The sequence below is a fragment of the Pteronotus mesoamericanus genome, unplaced genomic scaffold (assembly GCF_021234165.1).
Source record: "Pteronotus mesoamericanus isolate MK-2021 breed Mesoamerican mustached bat unplaced genomic scaffold, CSHL_Meso_final contig_493, whole genome shotgun sequence".
Lineage (NCBI taxonomy): Eukaryota > Metazoa > Chordata > Mammalia > Chiroptera > Mormoopidae > Pteronotus > Pteronotus mesoamericanus.
The window spans coordinates 1,094,465-1,110,079 of NW_026555183.1; the positions used below are offsets into that span (position 1 = coordinate 1,094,465).

Consider the following 15,615-nt stretch of genomic DNA (forward strand, 5'->3'; position numbering starts at 1 on the left):
GAACTGTGAAAGGACAAATAAGTTGCCTTAAGCCCCCCAGGGAATGCTGTTTTGTTACGGTGGCTCTGGGGGACAAATACAAGCAGAGACTCCATGACCTCAGGACCCCAGCCATTTGCTTCAGAGTGGCCAGGCTGTGGTACCTCCCTAATCTATCCTCTCCCGCTTAGCATCTGATGTTAGTCACAAAATCCTGTTGCCTTGCCTTCCTAAATACTTCTCACTTCCATGGGATGGCAATGTGTGCAAACAGCCCTCAGTGATTCCCTGAAGTGACCTGGCTGGGGCAGGAACACTGCCAGGGCGGCGATCCATGTGGGCAGCGTGCTTAGTGAAGCATGCGGGCAGAAAGTGAAAGTAACTTGGTCTATCCTTGTATCCTGTGGAGAGGAGCAGAATGAAGGCAGAGAGGTGAGGGGGGCTCCGGAGGCACTGCGATGCAGGACTGGGTCACGACAGGACACAGGGTCGGGGTGAAGGACATCCAGGTCCTGGCCTAGCCAGTAGCAGCAAGTGGATGACAGGGAGGGGGAGAGAGAGAGGTCACGAGAAAGGCAGGTGGCCAGAGGCCCCTCTGCCAGGCAGGCTGGCCTCAGGTGCAGGCACCCTCCTTCATGGTCACAGGAGGCAGGAAGAAAACCACCAGGGGACAGGTGGGTCTGTCAGTGCATTTAATGGTGGGGGCTGAGGTGGGGCATCCCACCTGCTGCTTCTGCTTTTCTAGTAGCAAGCGGGGGGACCCATGGGTGGGGTGAGTCATGGAGTGCAGAGTTGGCCTGGTGGGGCAGAGGGACGTTCAGGGGGCCCAAGACATGGGGGATTGCTGGGCAGCATGGAAGTTCCCTCCAGCAGGAGATCAGGAATGTAGAGTGGCCCTGAGGCTGGTGTGGACACATTTGCCCCCTTTCCCCAGGTTCTGAGGAGCTTGCCCATAGCCAGTGGGGGTGTGGGTCGGCCACTGTCCCACTGATCCTCCACCTCATCCCTAACTCCTGTCCCAGGCTGGAGCCTAGGACAAATGGAAGGGCCCCTCTTTTTCTTCCCTCCACTGGGGCTCAGTCCCGTAGACAGAGGCTGTCTCAGGCAGGGCCAGCGGTGGCCGGGGATGATCACAGTGTGAGTGTCGAGTGTCGGTGGTTGAGGAATGTAGCTGTGGCCGGGGCCAGGAATGTGAGGTTGAGGCCTATGGTCCCAAAGTCCTCATGATGTGGGGTCAGGCAGTGGGGAGGTGGGGAAGGCGGAGACAGACAGGCGGTGGGGAAGGGCCTGGTGCTTAGAGCTTGTGAGGGTTCACCCACTTGTAGGTACCCTCGTACTGGAAACCCACTCTCTTCATTAGCTCATCTGCTTCCGCTGGGCCTCGGCTGAGAGAGAGACAGGCAGAGGAGAGACATGAGGGAGCCCCCAGCCCATGTCCTCCACCCCATCCCTCCTGCCCTGCCCACCCCCTCACCTGCCATAAACGTAGGGGATGGGCTGGGGCTTCTCATGTTCGATCTTGTGCAGCAGCGGTGTGAAGATCCGCCAGGCCTCCCGGAGCTCGTCACTGAGGGGACACACTACATCTTTGGCGGGATGTGGGGACGTGGAGGGAGAAGGGGAAGGGAGGGGCCACCCCCACTGCCTGGAGTCCAGCCTAGCCCCTGTTGCACATGGCATGGGTCCCCTCCTCACCTGCGCACAAAGTGCATCTGGCTCCCACAGAAGACATCCAGGATGAGGCGCTCATATGCATCAGGGAGCTTCACGTTCTGCAAGAGAGGGTGTCCCTGAGGCTACCTGTGCACCCAGAGCCCCCGGCCCCACTCCAGGCTGGGTACCCACCTTGTATCTGTTACCATAGGTCAGGTCCAGCTCTGACTCCTCGGGGTTAAAGAACATGCCAGGCTTCTTGGTCATCATCTTGGTGTACACGGCCTCGTTGGGCTGCACACGGATCACCAGCTCGTTGCGCTTGCACTGCTGTTGGAAGATGTCTCCAGCCACATCGCGGAACTGCAAACGCACCTCAGCCTTGCGCTCGTTCAGAGCTTTGCCACAGCGCAGGATGAAGGGTACCCCTGCGGGGGGGGGGGGCGAGGTTGGCCTCAGAACAGGCTCTGCTAGCAGACCAGGCCACATGCTGCATGCGTGTGAGGGTGCGAGCGAGGGAGTGTGTGAGTGAAGGTGTATGCATGCACGTGTGTGGCAAGGTCCCACCCTACTGGCCCTCTTCCTTCCAGTGTCTCACGTGGGCTGGTTGCTGCCCCTGAGCGGGTCGGACCCCATGCAGAAGAGCTCCACGAGGGCTCGCCAGCCTGCCTGCCTGCCAGGCTCAGAGGTATCACTTACCATCCCACCTCTCGTTCTCCACATAGAGGACAACAGCCGCGAAGGTGGCAGTGGTGGACCCATGCGGCACTGTGGGGTCATCCAGGTACCCTTTGGTGGCCTCACCCTCTCCGTTGGGATTCCCCACATACTGGCCCAAGACCACGTTTTTCAACTCTGCCTCTGCGATACATTTCAACACCTTGACCTGGCACAGAGGTGGGGGAAGAGAGGGGTCCCTTGGGTAAAAAGGTGGAGCAGCTCCATGCATGGGGCAGACCATGAGGAGTCACATGACCCAAAGGCCTCCCCGAAACATCCTCATTTTTTTCCTGAAGCTGAGGCTTAAAGAGGCAATGGGTCTGCCCTTGGTCACAGCAGTCACCATTAGTCCTGCCACATGACATCTTGGGATTCTGACTCCCAGTCCAGTGCACCCGTTGCTCAGGGCTGGTAGCAAGGACCAGAGGGGTGGAGCTCTACCCACCTTCTCATCGCGGACATCGTCCGAGTCAGTGGAGGCCGGCTTCTCCATGGCCACCAGACACAGCATCTGCAGCAGGTGGTTCTGCATCACGTCCCTGGCAGGAAAGCAGGCACAACTCAGGTCATGGGCTTCCAGGTTGGAAGAAAGGTGTGAGAAGTGAGCCCACCTTAGCCTCCTCCCTGTTGGCCAGGTTCTAGAGGCTGGAGCTTTCAGTGGGACTTTTGGGCAACAGGTTGCTTCCTGATCCTCAGTGTCTGCCAGGTCTCCTCAAGGCAAGGAAGGAGACGGTGACCTTCCCTTCATAGCTACCACTGACTAATCAGACACTCCTGCTGCAGAATTTGAACTTTGGGGTCGGGAAGGAGGAGTCCCCTAGAACAGGGAGGGTGACCCTGCAGGGAGGCAGGACTGTGCCCCATGCCCATACAGGTCTCCTAGGAAGAGGAGATGGGTTCTTACCGGATAATCCCAAATTCATCAAAGTAGCCCCCGCGACCTTCAGTACCAAAGGGCTCCTTGAAGGTGAGGATGACACAGGCGACATTATCCCTGTTCCAGATGGGACCGAAGATCCTGTTGGCAAACCTGCAGGAGGGGCAGGGCAGAGGCTGGTGCTGCATCTGACAGGGCAGCGGCAGGGCAGGCTAGGCCTCCCACTCCCCCCACCCCCTGTCCGGCCCAGCTGTACCTCAGCACCATGAGGTTCTGGACCATCTCCTTGCCCAGGTAGTGGTCGATGCGGTAGATCTGGTCCTCGCAGAAAAGGGAGGAGATGTGGTTGGACAGCCGATCAGAGCTCTGCAGGTCTCTCCCAAAGGGCTTCTCCACAATGACACGGTTCCAGCCTCTGCAGGAGCCCAGAGTCGCGTCACTCCCACACCCTCACTGGGGAGCAGGAGCTTCAACCTCATCATCCCCAATAACCTCTCCTCAGGGGGGAGGGACAGGAGTGGCTCCAGGGCAAGTCGGGGAGCAGAAGAAGGAGACATCACGGGCACAGTTATCTCCGTGGGTTTTAAAATGGGAAAACGTCCCTATCTTTTTAGTCCCCACTGAGAGTTAACGTGGTATTCTGCTTTCAAAACCAGGACAAAGTTAAAGATTATGGTTTCAGCTTTGGGAAAACAATGGAGTGCCCAAGCCCAGGCAGCAGGATTCTTGTGGAGCGACACCACCACCTCGTGATCACGAAGGGAACCTTGGGAAATGCCAGAAAGCCAGAGAAGCAGCAATGGGCAGTTTCATGGAGCCATACTGCCACCTTGTGGTGCTATTGGGGCTGCTTCCAGGAACAGTTGGGTTTCTAGTGATACCGGTAATACAGGTGAGGGTTTTACACGAGGATTTAAAATGTAAATACGTGTAGCAGCATTTTCAGCAAGAACGTCAGAAAGCTACTGTATTTACAACCTATTCCATTCTTTGAGCTAATTCACGTAGTGAACAAACGGGCATCCCTCTTTTTCAGATTCCCTAGACCAGTTTGCCCCAGAGGCTATGGACAGCTGCCAGGGCCGGCCAGACCAAGGCAGGGCACAGAAAGGAGGCAGGCAGGCAGGAAGGAAGGAAGGGCAAAAGAAAAGTCTTACGTTTGGCTCATGCAGATCTCTCGGATGTTCTTGGTGACGGCCTCATAGACAGTGGGGGGCAAGGCCAGGTAGAAGAGGCGGTTGGCTGCTGATCCCTGGCAGAGGGTGTTCACGTGGTTATTGAGGTGCTCATAGGAGGCTGCGTGATCATACTGGCCAGCCACGTAGGAGTTGCGGGAAAAGAACTCTTCCAGCTTGGGCTTCTCCTCTGGGGCGGCCTGGGAAACATGGACACAGGGATGTCGGTCCTTCTTTGTCCTTCCCACAGCCAGGGCAGGCTCCTTTGGAAGTCAGCCATCCTAGCCCCGTACTGGGCTCACCCCCATTTTGTCAGTTTTCTCAGTTTTTCCCACTCAAGGGGGAGGCCAACGTGGCATGTGCCACTACAGGAGATGGGGCCTAGCAGCCCCAGGCCAGACCCAGGATGGGCACAATCACCCCTGGGAACCTCGTGCTCCAAGACAGAAGTCAAACTTCAGGAAAGTTTGACCTGGGAGAAACATACCGGAGGAAAATCTCTCTCTAAAATCATTATACCAAACCACAGTGTGTTAGAAAAACCCAAATGTGTAGGATTTCCATAGTAAAGAGGCTTTCCCAGCCTCAGCTGGTGTGGCTCAGTAGACTGAGTGCCAGTCTGTGAACCGAATGGTCACCGGTTTGATTCCCAGTCCGGGCATGTGCCTGGGTTGTGGGCCAGGTCCTCAGTAGGGGGCATGTGAGAGGCAACCAATTGATACCTCTCCCTCTCTTTCTCCCTCCCTTTGCCTCTCTAAAAAGTAAATAAGTAAAATCTTTAAAAAAATTCTCTTATTTTTTATTTTTAAATATATTTTTAAAAGATTTTATTTATTTATTTTTAGAGAGGGGAAGAGAGGGAGAAAGAGAGGGAGAGAAGTATCAATGTGCAGTTTCATTTTGTGTGCCCCCTGCTGGGGACCTGGCCTGCAACCCAGGCATGTGCCCTATACTTGGAATCGTACCGGCAACCCTTTGGTTCTCAGGCCGGCGCTCAATCCACTGAGCCACACCAGCCAGGGCTAAAATTTTTCTTTAAAAGAGGCTTTCTCAGCCCCTAGCCCTGGGGTACAGTGAGTCCACATGAGGGGGAGCTGGGAAAGAGGGGTCTCAGGCTCCCTGCACCCTTCCTGTTTTCAAGGGAGTGGCAGGAGCAGGTAGGCAGAGTTTTCCATGTCAGTTTTGCAGTGTGGTGTGGGTGGTTTTGCAGAGGGCAAAGATGAGAAATACCTGGGCATGAGTGGCCCCAGGTGACTGTCCTAACATGGCCCTGCCCCTCTATCAGGACAGGGAGAGAAGGGCAGGGCCTGGGGGGAGGAGGAACAGAGAGCGAGAGTGGGAGGAGGGAAGGACACACTTGAATGGGATGGCGGGGGGGGTACCGCCTTCAGAGAACCCGGAAGTTACTCACTTTGAAGAAGGGCTCGCTCTGCTTGCGGATATCAGCCACTGTGAGGCGGGAGCGGGCATAACCCACGACGAAGGTGTTTTCGGGTAGAAGACCATCCCGGAACAGCCACCTGAGGGCAGAGCATGGCTGTGACCAGGGCAGGGAGTGCAGGGAAGGTGAGGAGGGCAAGGGGCCCTGGGGCGGTGGAGAGGGTTGCTTACCAGATGGTGGGGTAGATCTTCTTCTTGGCCAGGTCGCCCTGTAGCAGAGGGAACAGGCATGGTTAGGAGAAGCTGGAGACATGACCTAGATCATTTCCCCACTTGGAGATCCGGTACTCACTCAGGGTCACCACTGAACTACAAGCATACCTGTCTCGCTCCTGTATGTAATAAGAGGAGCCTGTGCTAGCCCTTTACCCTGACCCCGTACTAACAGCGCCCCCGTATATCGCAGGAGGCACACTGACGTGGATGGACCTCGTGCTGGCCAGGAGGGCACCACGACCCCCTGGCCTCCCGGCAATCACACACACCATGATCCTTGGTCTCAGTGTAAGAAAGTGGAACCAAACTCAAACTAAAAGGCCCACTTCTAAACAGCTCATGGGCTAAAGAAGGAAACTCGAAAACTCCATCCACTAGAACCAAATGGCAATAGAAGTTGCACATATCAAAACTCGTGACATGTAGCCTTAAATGCTTATGTTAGCAAAAAAGAATGGCTTGAAACTAATGAGCTAAGCATTCAATTTAAGAAGTTAGAAAAAGAACAGTAGGTTTTTTAAGCTAAAAAAAATTACAAGGTAGGAAACAATAAACAAACTAATAAAATGGAAAACAAACCAAAAGATGAACAGCCAAAAGCTGGTATTTGAAAAGACTAATAAAACACGGACAACTCTTTGGCAAGATGGCTTTTTAAAAGGTACCAAGAATTAGGAAGGCAATGGGACAAAATTACAGTCAGGCAACACAGAAGAGGGCTTTATGAACAACCTTATTCCACATTTGACGACTTAGATGAAATGGACAAATTTCTTGAAAAATCCAATCTATCAAAATGGAGCGAGGGACCCGAGTGGGCAATGGTCATTAAGGAAATAGGCCTGCGGCCATTAAATCTTCCCACCAAGGCAACCCAACCCTGACCCTGACACAGGAATCTTCACCAACAGGTTCTACCACAATGCCAAGAAAAGAGAGCTCCAGTCTGAGCCAAGCTCTATTGCAAACAGAATGGGGAGCACTCATTAAGCCACTTTATGGGGCCTGCAGACGCTTGGTACTGAGACCTGGAAGAGAGGCACATGGGAGCTCTTCGGCTCATCTCATTCACGTCCACAAATGCAGATGCAAAATCCTGCAAAAAAAAAAAGCAGCAAATCCAATCCTGCAATGTTATAAATGTTATGTGTTGGAACCAAATTAGGAGGAATCCTGGAAACAAAAGGTTGGCTTAATATTCAAAAGCAAAAGATCACTGAAATTCACTACATTAACAGAGTAAATGAAAAAGCTATAAGGAACTTTTGTCTACTCCTATCTATTGATTTTTAAAAACATAGGAACCTTGCTAAACTCACCAGATGTAGATAAAGTATTCTAGAGAATTCAACATCTACAATGATAAGAACTCTTATCAAATGAGGAATAAAAGGGAACTTCCTTCCTTAACTTGATAAAGGATAGCTATAAAAACCCCACAAACATCATACATATTGGGAGAATGTTGAGATAATCTCCTTTCAACAACCAGGAGTGCCCTGGCTGGTGTGGCTCAGTGGACTGAGTGCTGGCCTGTGAACCCAAAGGTCATTGGTTCCATTCCCAGTCAGGGCACATGCCTGGGTTGTGGGCCAGGTGCCAGGTCCCCGGTTGGGGGCGTGTGAGAGGCAACTGATGGATGTACGTCTCACACATCAATGTTTCTCTCCCTCTCTTTCTCCCTTCCTTCCCTTCTCTCTAGAAATAAATGAATAAAATCTTTAAAAAAAAAAAAAACCCGACTGGGAGGAAGAAGAGTGCTTTCTATTGGCTTAAAGTTTTTTTTTAATTTACTAACTGGGGGAGAGGAAGGGGGAGGGAGGGGAAAGAAGAAAACATCAATTTGTTGTTCCATTTATTTATGTATTCATTGGTTCATTCTTGTATGTGCTCTGACTGAGGGTGGAGCCCACAACCTTGGTGTATTGGGATGATGCTCTAACTGGGCTACCTGGCCAGGGTCTTATTGGCTCTTCAGTCAATGACCAACTAGAGGCCCCAGCCAGCCCAGCAAGGTGGGAGAATGAAAATGGTGTAAGGGCGAGAAAGGACACAAAAAAAAATGGTGTTACTTGTACAACAGATGACAATCTGTCTATTTAAACAGAGCCAACTCAAACTAAGCTACAGACAAATTATTATAATTAATGAGAGTGTAGCAAGGTTGCTAGATTAAATAAATCAATAGATGAGAGTAAGCAAAGATTTCTTAGAACACAGAAAGCAATAACCGGAAAGAACTGATAAATTAAGGCTTCATCAAAATTAAAAACTCCTGTTCATCAGACACTATTAAGAAGGAGAATAGACAAGCCACAGACTGGGAGAAAATATTCACCAAATTTAGCTATATCCAGAATATATAAGCCATTCCTGCAAGAAAGTTAAGAAAACAATCCAATTAAAAATGGTAAAAGACTTGATCAAGTACTTCACAAGGAAGAGAAATGAATGGCTAATAAATACCTGAGAAAGTGTTCAAAATCATCAGTTGTCAGAAAAATGCAAATTAAAGCACAACGAGATACCACTTCACACCCCCTGGAACGGGCTGTACTCAGAAACATGGACAACATCAAAACATGGAGAGGATGGAAAGCAAATGCTTGTACATGGATGTTCATAGCAGCCTTAGTTTACAATATCCCCAAGCTGAAAACAACCCAAATGCTCAAACCAACCAACAGGTAGATGGACAAGCTGTATATTCATTCAATGGGACACTACTCAGCTGACAATAAGCAATGAACTGGTGATCCACCCACCCAACACAGGCAAATCTCAAAAACATGCTGAGGCAAATTACTCTGAGTTTACTTAAATGAAGCTCTAGAATAGGTAAAAACTAATGTATTGTGATAGAAATTTTATCAGTGGTTGCCTGGAGCAGGGAGTGGATTGACTGGGAAGGCCATTGGAGAATTTTCTGGGGAGATGGAAACATCCTACACCAGTGATAAAGACTTGTAACCAATTGCACAGTTAAGATTTGCGTATTTCAACGTGTAGAAATCTTGCCTAAAAAAAAAAGAACAAGACTGAAGAAAACAAGAATTGAGCAGAGGGTAGGGGGAGGGTAAAGCAAGACAGCAGAACCCTGTGGGAGCTAGGTGATGAATAGTGGTTGTTCACAGAGCTCTTCTGTTGCCTTTGTGTACTTGTGAAATTTTCCAATTTCAGAGGAAAAGCAAGGGTGTGACACATAGCAACTGTGAGCAACAATATGGTGAATCCCACAAATCTGACTGCAGCCTCACTAGAAAGAATCAAAGTTTTTCTTTCCCAAGCTCCACTTGAGTCACTGTAGCTGTTCCAACAGGCTTTGATCTTTGTAAGCTGACATCGGAATTCCCCCTCCAGGTGGAAGAGGAAGTAGTAAGGATGGTCACAGGCTCCTGGAGAAGAACAGGGCAGGGAGCCCTTTCATCTACCAGCTCTGTAACTGGAGCACGGGATGGGCCTGGGCACAATCCACGCTCCACTGAGCGGTGCCAACCATTTGGGGCGGGGGGAGCATGCTAGGCTGGAGTGGATCTGAATTCACCCCAGGCAGAAAAAAAAGAAGCCATACCACTGGAACCAAAGCAATCCCGATCTGGTTAAATCCCCCTGGAGACAGGCAGTTAGGAAGGCGCTGGAGGCCTGAGGGAGGGTACTCCTGGGTGGGAAATCCCTACTTACTATGGCTGGGGGTGGGGGAAGGCCATTTCTGAGACTGCAGGCTCTGTGGGAGCTCAGGGATGCCCCATGTCTTGAATGTTCATGTTCCTCTGTTCTTTGCTTCTCCTCCAATCTCCGTGGGTGACCTGACCTCTACCCGGGGCTAAGGCAGGGACCTGCATGTGGACAACTCCAAGTGTCTTCTAGCCCAGAGTTTGCTGAGCATGAAGCTCCTATGAGCAACATGTCTACTGGCCACCTCCAGGCTCCACTAGAACCCCAGATTTCCAAAATGGGCAGTCCCCAAACTGGGGTATTCTGTGTCAGTGCCCCGCCCAAGACTGCCAACTCCTCACAACTGCTCTCCCAAATGCCCTGGAGTGGGTCCCTACTGTGACTGCTGCCTTCCACGTGAAGCACTGCCACCACCCCATCAGATGGCTGCCCTCACTGGTCCTTCAAGGTCCAGCTCTGACCCCCCAGTCTGGGCTCTGAGCTTCCCCTCCACGTCCCTCAGGGCCCAATGCCCTCGCAGCAGTACTACTCATAGCCAATTGTCAGTGCCCACCTCTGCCTTCTCCCATGGGTGGGGCTGGATGGGGACTCTGCTTCTGTCATGTTGGCTCCATGTTGGCCCTGCTGGTTCCAGAGAGGGCTTTCTGGGGACTAGCCCCCAGGAGAAACAATCAGAAACGCAACCTGCAAACCTCTCTCAGCCTTCCTCATTGCAGGAAAGCCTTGCTTATCATCAAATTCCAGCAGGCTGTGAGGAATCAGGATAGACTACAGGCAATAGATTGGTGGCAGGGGACTAGTTCCCTTTCTGCTGAGTCACAGTGCCCCACACCCCAAGCTTTGTTCTCGCAGTTGCCTTTGGGATTAATTAGCGATAAACCTGCTTGTTCTGTTTAGCTCAGCCCCTGCAACCAGCGGTCTGCTGGTCTCTAAGTCACCTGCGGTCTGCTGGTCTCTAAGTCACCTGCGGAAGAGGTGATGTGGGACCCAGGGCTGTGGGGGGTGGGGTGGGGGGGGGCGGGGGGGGTTGGTGTGTGGCCTGAGAGCTGCTCTCTTTGGGCTGCCCTCCCTGCTGGCCAGGGCTGGACTCCTCTGCAAGGAATGTGGGAAGACATTGACCGAATCTAAGCCCGCCATATGTAGGTGCGGAGCAATTACAGGGGCTCTTGGTGAGATACGTCAAGCTTCCCTGGATGCGTCAATTTTGCTCAAGGATCATAGCTGGGGAGGAGCTGCTTGGGAACATGGTGACTTAGCTGGAGAAGCAGGACCTGATTGGGATCTCTAGCTACCAGTATCTGGCCTGGCTGGGGCAAAAGAACCTGGGCTACCACCTGCTTGTTGTTGCTCAGGTTTGACTTCAGTATCCTGTCTTATAAGCCCAAACCACTGCTGTCTGTCTGTGAGGGTTTTACAGCAGAAGGTGTGGCAGGGCTCTCCAGGGGTTGGCTGCCAGCTGGAGGCCCTGCAGGGGTGGGCCATCCCACTGCCCTTGGGTCACTCAGGTCAAGGGCCTGCTGGGTCTCCCAGGGTGGAGACCGGGTGCTGGGTGGAGCAGAGATGGCTCCTTGCCATGGGTGAGAGAACTGGGGGCTCTGAGGTAGGCTTGGCTGCAAAGCCAACAAAAGGGCCTCCCTCCTCCACCCTGGGGCTCATGAATCACCAGGGCTTTGGGGGGTTGCCAATATCATCATGACACAGCAAGAATCTTATCGGCCCAAGGGGAAGGCAGTGCAGAAACATCCCAAGGAAAGGGAGGGGCAGGGCTGCCGGGCCATCCCTTCCTTGTATAGGCCCGTCACTGGGATGGGTCCTGAGCACGCATTGAGCCTATGGCCTTTGTGGCCCAGAGAGATGAGGGGATCACTGAGGACCATTCAGTAAGCCTATCCTGCCCAAGTGGACCCCCAGTTCTATCTCTTTCTCTTACCCCCATTCCTCTCCACATCCCCTGGAAGAGTCATTCCAGTCTGGCTGAGGTCCTGTCAGATGGGGAAGTGATCTGCCAGGCCCAAGGTTCTTCACCTCATGCTGGTCTGTAGGGAGAAGCTGGTTTCTTTTATTCCAGAGCTTTCTGGACTGGGACAGTAAGTACCTCCATTCTCTTCCTGCTTGGGGTTGGGAATCTTGAGACGGGGGGTAAGTGGCTACATGGCAGAGGGAATAGAGACCAGCTCTAAGCCCATTGGGTAACACCATCATGCCCTCAGGAAGGAAGTTGGGCATGTGGGCAAGGGTTGGGTAAGCGGGCGAGGGAGGAGGAAGGAAGAGATGATGACCACAGGGGTCCAGCCTGCCCTGGGGGACCCAGCAGCCACTGTGTGCTCTGTGTGTGCTCCCAGCCCTGGCTCCGCAGGCCTCGTTCTGAAGGCCCTCCCCATGAGATCCGTGTGCTGAGGGATGAGGCTGGGGACACAAGGGCCTATTTGTGTCTTCTGTCACATGTGCCACTCTGAATTCTTACAGGGCTGCTAACTCACCTTGGGTCGTGATCCCTCAGTACACAGGTCCCAGGAGGAGGACAGGGCCTGTGCCTCTGCATGACAGAGGAGGCACTCGATTGCCGTTTGTTGGATGAATAAACAGAAAACTCACTGGTTTCCCACAGTACCACCCTGCCTACCTTCTACATGGAAGGAGCAGACATGGGAGGTCGGATTCTGGGAGCTGTTCTAGGTGCTACCTGCGTGTGGGAGGCCAGCCCACCCCGTTCTAGCCCCCTTGAATAGGAGGATGGAGAAACAAACAAGAAGGCTCTTCTTTGGAGGACACCTTGTCTTTTCCCATTCCCCCCTGCTGGAGTGGCACTTCCCACTTCTGCTCTAGAAGCCTCTGTTTATCACTCCCAGAGCAGAGGAGAGCAAAGGGGAACCCTACTGATTACAAAAAAACAAAGTTGCCCAACCCCAAGCTAGCCACAGGTGAAGTCAGTAAGGAGTCACAGAATCAGCTTGGCAGAGGCTGAGCACCCTGAGACTTGCTTCAAAGCCCTCATTTGCTATTTGGAAACACAGGTTCAGAGAAGGAAAGACACTTGCCCGAAGTTACACAGCAAGCCTGGATGCTTTCAATGACGTGTCTAAGAGTTGAGGGCCTGGAGTTGTAAGCCATTTATTGTGGTCTGGGATGCTCTTTTGGAGCATCCTGTGATAGGCTGGTATGGAGATGAGGGAAGGAGGAGAAATAATCCCGAGTTGCTTTCTCCTCCAAACTACTTCTTAGAAAAAGGGCCTAATGGTCAGAGTCCTAGGTGTTAAGGTTGGCGTCCAACACGGGTATAGCTCCTTTAAGGGGACCAGGCTGGGGCCGGGGTAGAGGCCAAGGCTTCCCCTGTGTGCTCCTCCTATTTACTCCCCAGACTTGGGCTCATGGGAAGTCAGAGGACCTCCTTTCCCTCCCACGGGCAGAGCCCTTCTTCCCTCCTCTGCCTCCCACCCTGCATTCTGGCTCTCCTTTTTCAATTCTGATTAGAATCTCAAACTTGGCAGGGAATAGGCTCTGCAAAGGGCAGCCGTACGTTATGATGCATGAACAAAGAACCAAGGTCCTCTAGACTGAGGGCACTGTGGCATGAAAGGTACAGAGAGACAATGCCTACTCTGTCAAGATCTAACTAGTTCTGGTAGAATTCTTGCTCTAGCTTATACAATAAGTTACAGGCAAAAATGGTCCTGTGATGCTCAGCAGATTCTTGGTTATGTCCAGGGTTAAAATGAAGAGGCTGCTTTTCCTTTGAGATGAAGCCCTGTACACATCTTGCCACCCAGATTTCTTTTCTACACTTCACACTGGGTGGGGGCATTAGTGTGGGGGTCACAGCTTTTCCTATCAGAGCAAAATGGCAGTGCCACTGGCTAGGAAATGGGGCGGGTCACAGCTACTCAGCAGGCCTTGGAAGTTGGGGCAAAGAGATAGTGTTCAAACAAAAGCTGAATGTTTGTCCCCAGGGACCTTGACGTGGTAGAGAGAGACAAGGTAGAGATTGAGCCTCAGATCCTGCCCCTGCAACTAACTGACTGTGTGACAATTGTCAAGTCACAAACAGGTTTGAAAAAGATAGACACAATGAATAGCCTCTCCTGTTCGCATCACCGTTTTCCCCAGGGAGGAGGAGGTCCAATCAGACAGTCCCTAAGCACCTCCCCCCCAGCTCTACACTCAGGTCTATAGTCAACGGCTATGCATAGATTTCAGAAATGCCCTGAAGTGAGTGTGTACCAGGTGGTGCTGGGGTGATAGTGGCACACAGGCAGCAGCAAGAGGGAAAGCTCAACTAAGCAGAGGCCAAGTGGCCCTATGACAATCAGTTGGGAAAGATCAGGCACCCAACAGGAAGGGACCTTAAGGGACGTCACACTCTAAGTTTGGATTTTAAGATGCAGAGCCTGGGGAAGACTCACCGATGCACCCATGATGATGAAGACATATGTTTCGGACTGATGGAAGGCCTCACCCTGGTACAGCTCTTCCCGCAGGATCCCGCACACCTGGGTCCGGCTCAGGGCCACCTGCTCTGCCATGATGCTCTCTGGTGAAAGAAAGGCTTGTTAACAAGGCAGGAGAACAGAAGAGCATTGAGAAGTTGGCACCTTTCTTGAGAGGTCTTTTGGGCTCTCACCCAGCTGAGGTCTGATTATTAAAGCCACTTGCTATGAATGGTGGGGGTAGGGGCAGCGGCAGGATGGTTAGGGGTTAGAAAGTTTTGGCTCTGGGCTCTGGCCATACTCCCCGGCAGCCTTCTTTTACAGCGTACGTTATAAAATTACCCAAAGCACCAGTGGATTCCAACTAAAGCCTCAGTTCTGGGGAGACTGAGTAAAATCCTGCTGGATTATCGCACGACCTGTCTAGGTTCACATCACTCTGGAAATCAGATGGAAAGTCCACAAAGAGCTGGAGCATGTTAGACCCTGCAGCTCCAGCCCTCCTGCCAAGCTGGGAAACCTGGGTACATCACCGCCCGTCTCAGGGTCTCAGTCTCCTCAGGGGTCCAATGGGGACAATGGGATGGGATAAGACCCTTTGATTTTGCCCTGCTCCCAAGCATGGCACACTGAAGGGCCTCGCGGCGCGGGACACCCGTCCGCCGGGGTGACACCCACCACCTCGTTACCTGCGCCTTGCCGCCGCCGCCCGTCGCGCTCACAGCCCTGGAGTTCCTGCCTGTTTCCGGGGGTTGAGACCCGCCGGTCCATTTAACCAGCGGGGGCGGGCGCCTGGTCTGAGCTGACCGCCTCAGACGAGGCGCGCGGGCGTGGCCTCCAAGGGTCCCTCCCTTGAGAGGGCGGGGCGCGGGCAGGTGCGCGCGCATCCCAGGCTGGTCCCCGGCGCGAGGCCCCCTGCCTTGGCCTGGCCTGGCCTGGCCCGCCCCGCCCCGCCCCGCCCCGCCCCGCCCCTTGGGCACCAGCGCCGGCCGCTTTGCCGCGTCGCTGTGCTGTGCCGTGCCGCGTACCCTACGCCTAGCAGATCCTCGTGCAGCTCCGCGCGGGTTGCTCACGTATCCATCGCAGGATAGTCCCCACCCTTACAACCCAGATTTCTCCCCCACCCCCAGCGGCCCTGCGCCCTGGCAAAGGGCTCCACATCCGCCGGCTGCGTGGCCCCGCCTCCTGGACCAAGTTCGAGGCATAGCCCCGCGCCCACGTCTGGACCGGTCGCTGGCTGGGGTCAAACCAATCCTATTAAATTGCCTCGTTGTGGCTCCTCCTCTGGCAGGGGCGGGGCAGCAGAGCAACCGTAGGCGGGCTGCCGTCACTCGAGACCCAAGGAAGGGGAGGTGTACGTTTGACCCCGGGAAAAGGAGCGGGTGGTGGATATCACTGGAGCGCGCCCCGAGGGCCAGCCGAGGCTGGAGGGCTCGGGCATCCTTCTAAAACAACC

The 15,615-nt window shown here is 53.2% G+C and overlaps 1 protein-coding gene across 2 annotated transcripts; it reads right to left on the reverse strand.

Moving 5' to 3' along the window:
* Positions 1-654: 654 nt before the first annotated feature.
* G6PD (glucose-6-phosphate dehydrogenase) lies at positions 655-15,318 on the reverse strand. 2 transcript variants are annotated; one of them, XM_054578186.1, is made up of 13 exons: positions 15,188-15,318; positions 14,136-14,263; positions 6,016-6,053; positions 5,816-5,924; positions 4,387-4,604; positions 3,486-3,644; positions 3,257-3,382; positions 2,798-2,891; positions 2,332-2,518; positions 1,825-2,060; positions 1,675-1,751; positions 1,454-1,546; positions 655-1,364 (listed from the first exon to the last, which is right to left on the reverse strand). In XM_054578186.1, exons 2-13 carry the CDS (start codon positions 14,253-14,255, stop codon positions 1,274-1,276), a joined length of 1,548 nt encoding a protein of 515 aa, XP_054434161.1. In that variant the 5' UTR covers positions 14,256-14,263; positions 15,188-15,318; the 3' UTR covers positions 655-1,273. The 2 variants fall into 2 exon arrangements, with proteins under 2 accessions (XP_054434161.1, XP_054434160.1); XM_054578185.1 differs by lacking the exon at positions 15,188-15,318 and adding an exon at positions 14,849-15,020.
* Positions 15,319-15,615: the final 297 nt, after the last annotated feature.

What these genes read in the sequence shown, in the direction of transcription:
- G6PD (XM_054578185.1), bottom strand. Translation starts at nt 14,930, where the DNA reads ATGGACCGGCGGGTCTCAACCCCCGGAAACAGGCAGGAACTCCAGGGC. An exon ending in AAGATCTACCCCACCATCTG is followed by an intron (nt 5,925 to 6,015) that starts GTAAGCAACCCT and finishes CTCTGCCCTCAG; the next exon opens with GTGGCTGTTCCGGGATGGTC. An exon ending in ATCCCCTACGTTTATGGCAG is followed by an intron (nt 1,365 to 1,453) that starts GTGAGGGGGTGG and finishes TCTCTCTCTCAG; the next exon opens with CCGAGGCCCAGCGGAAGCAG.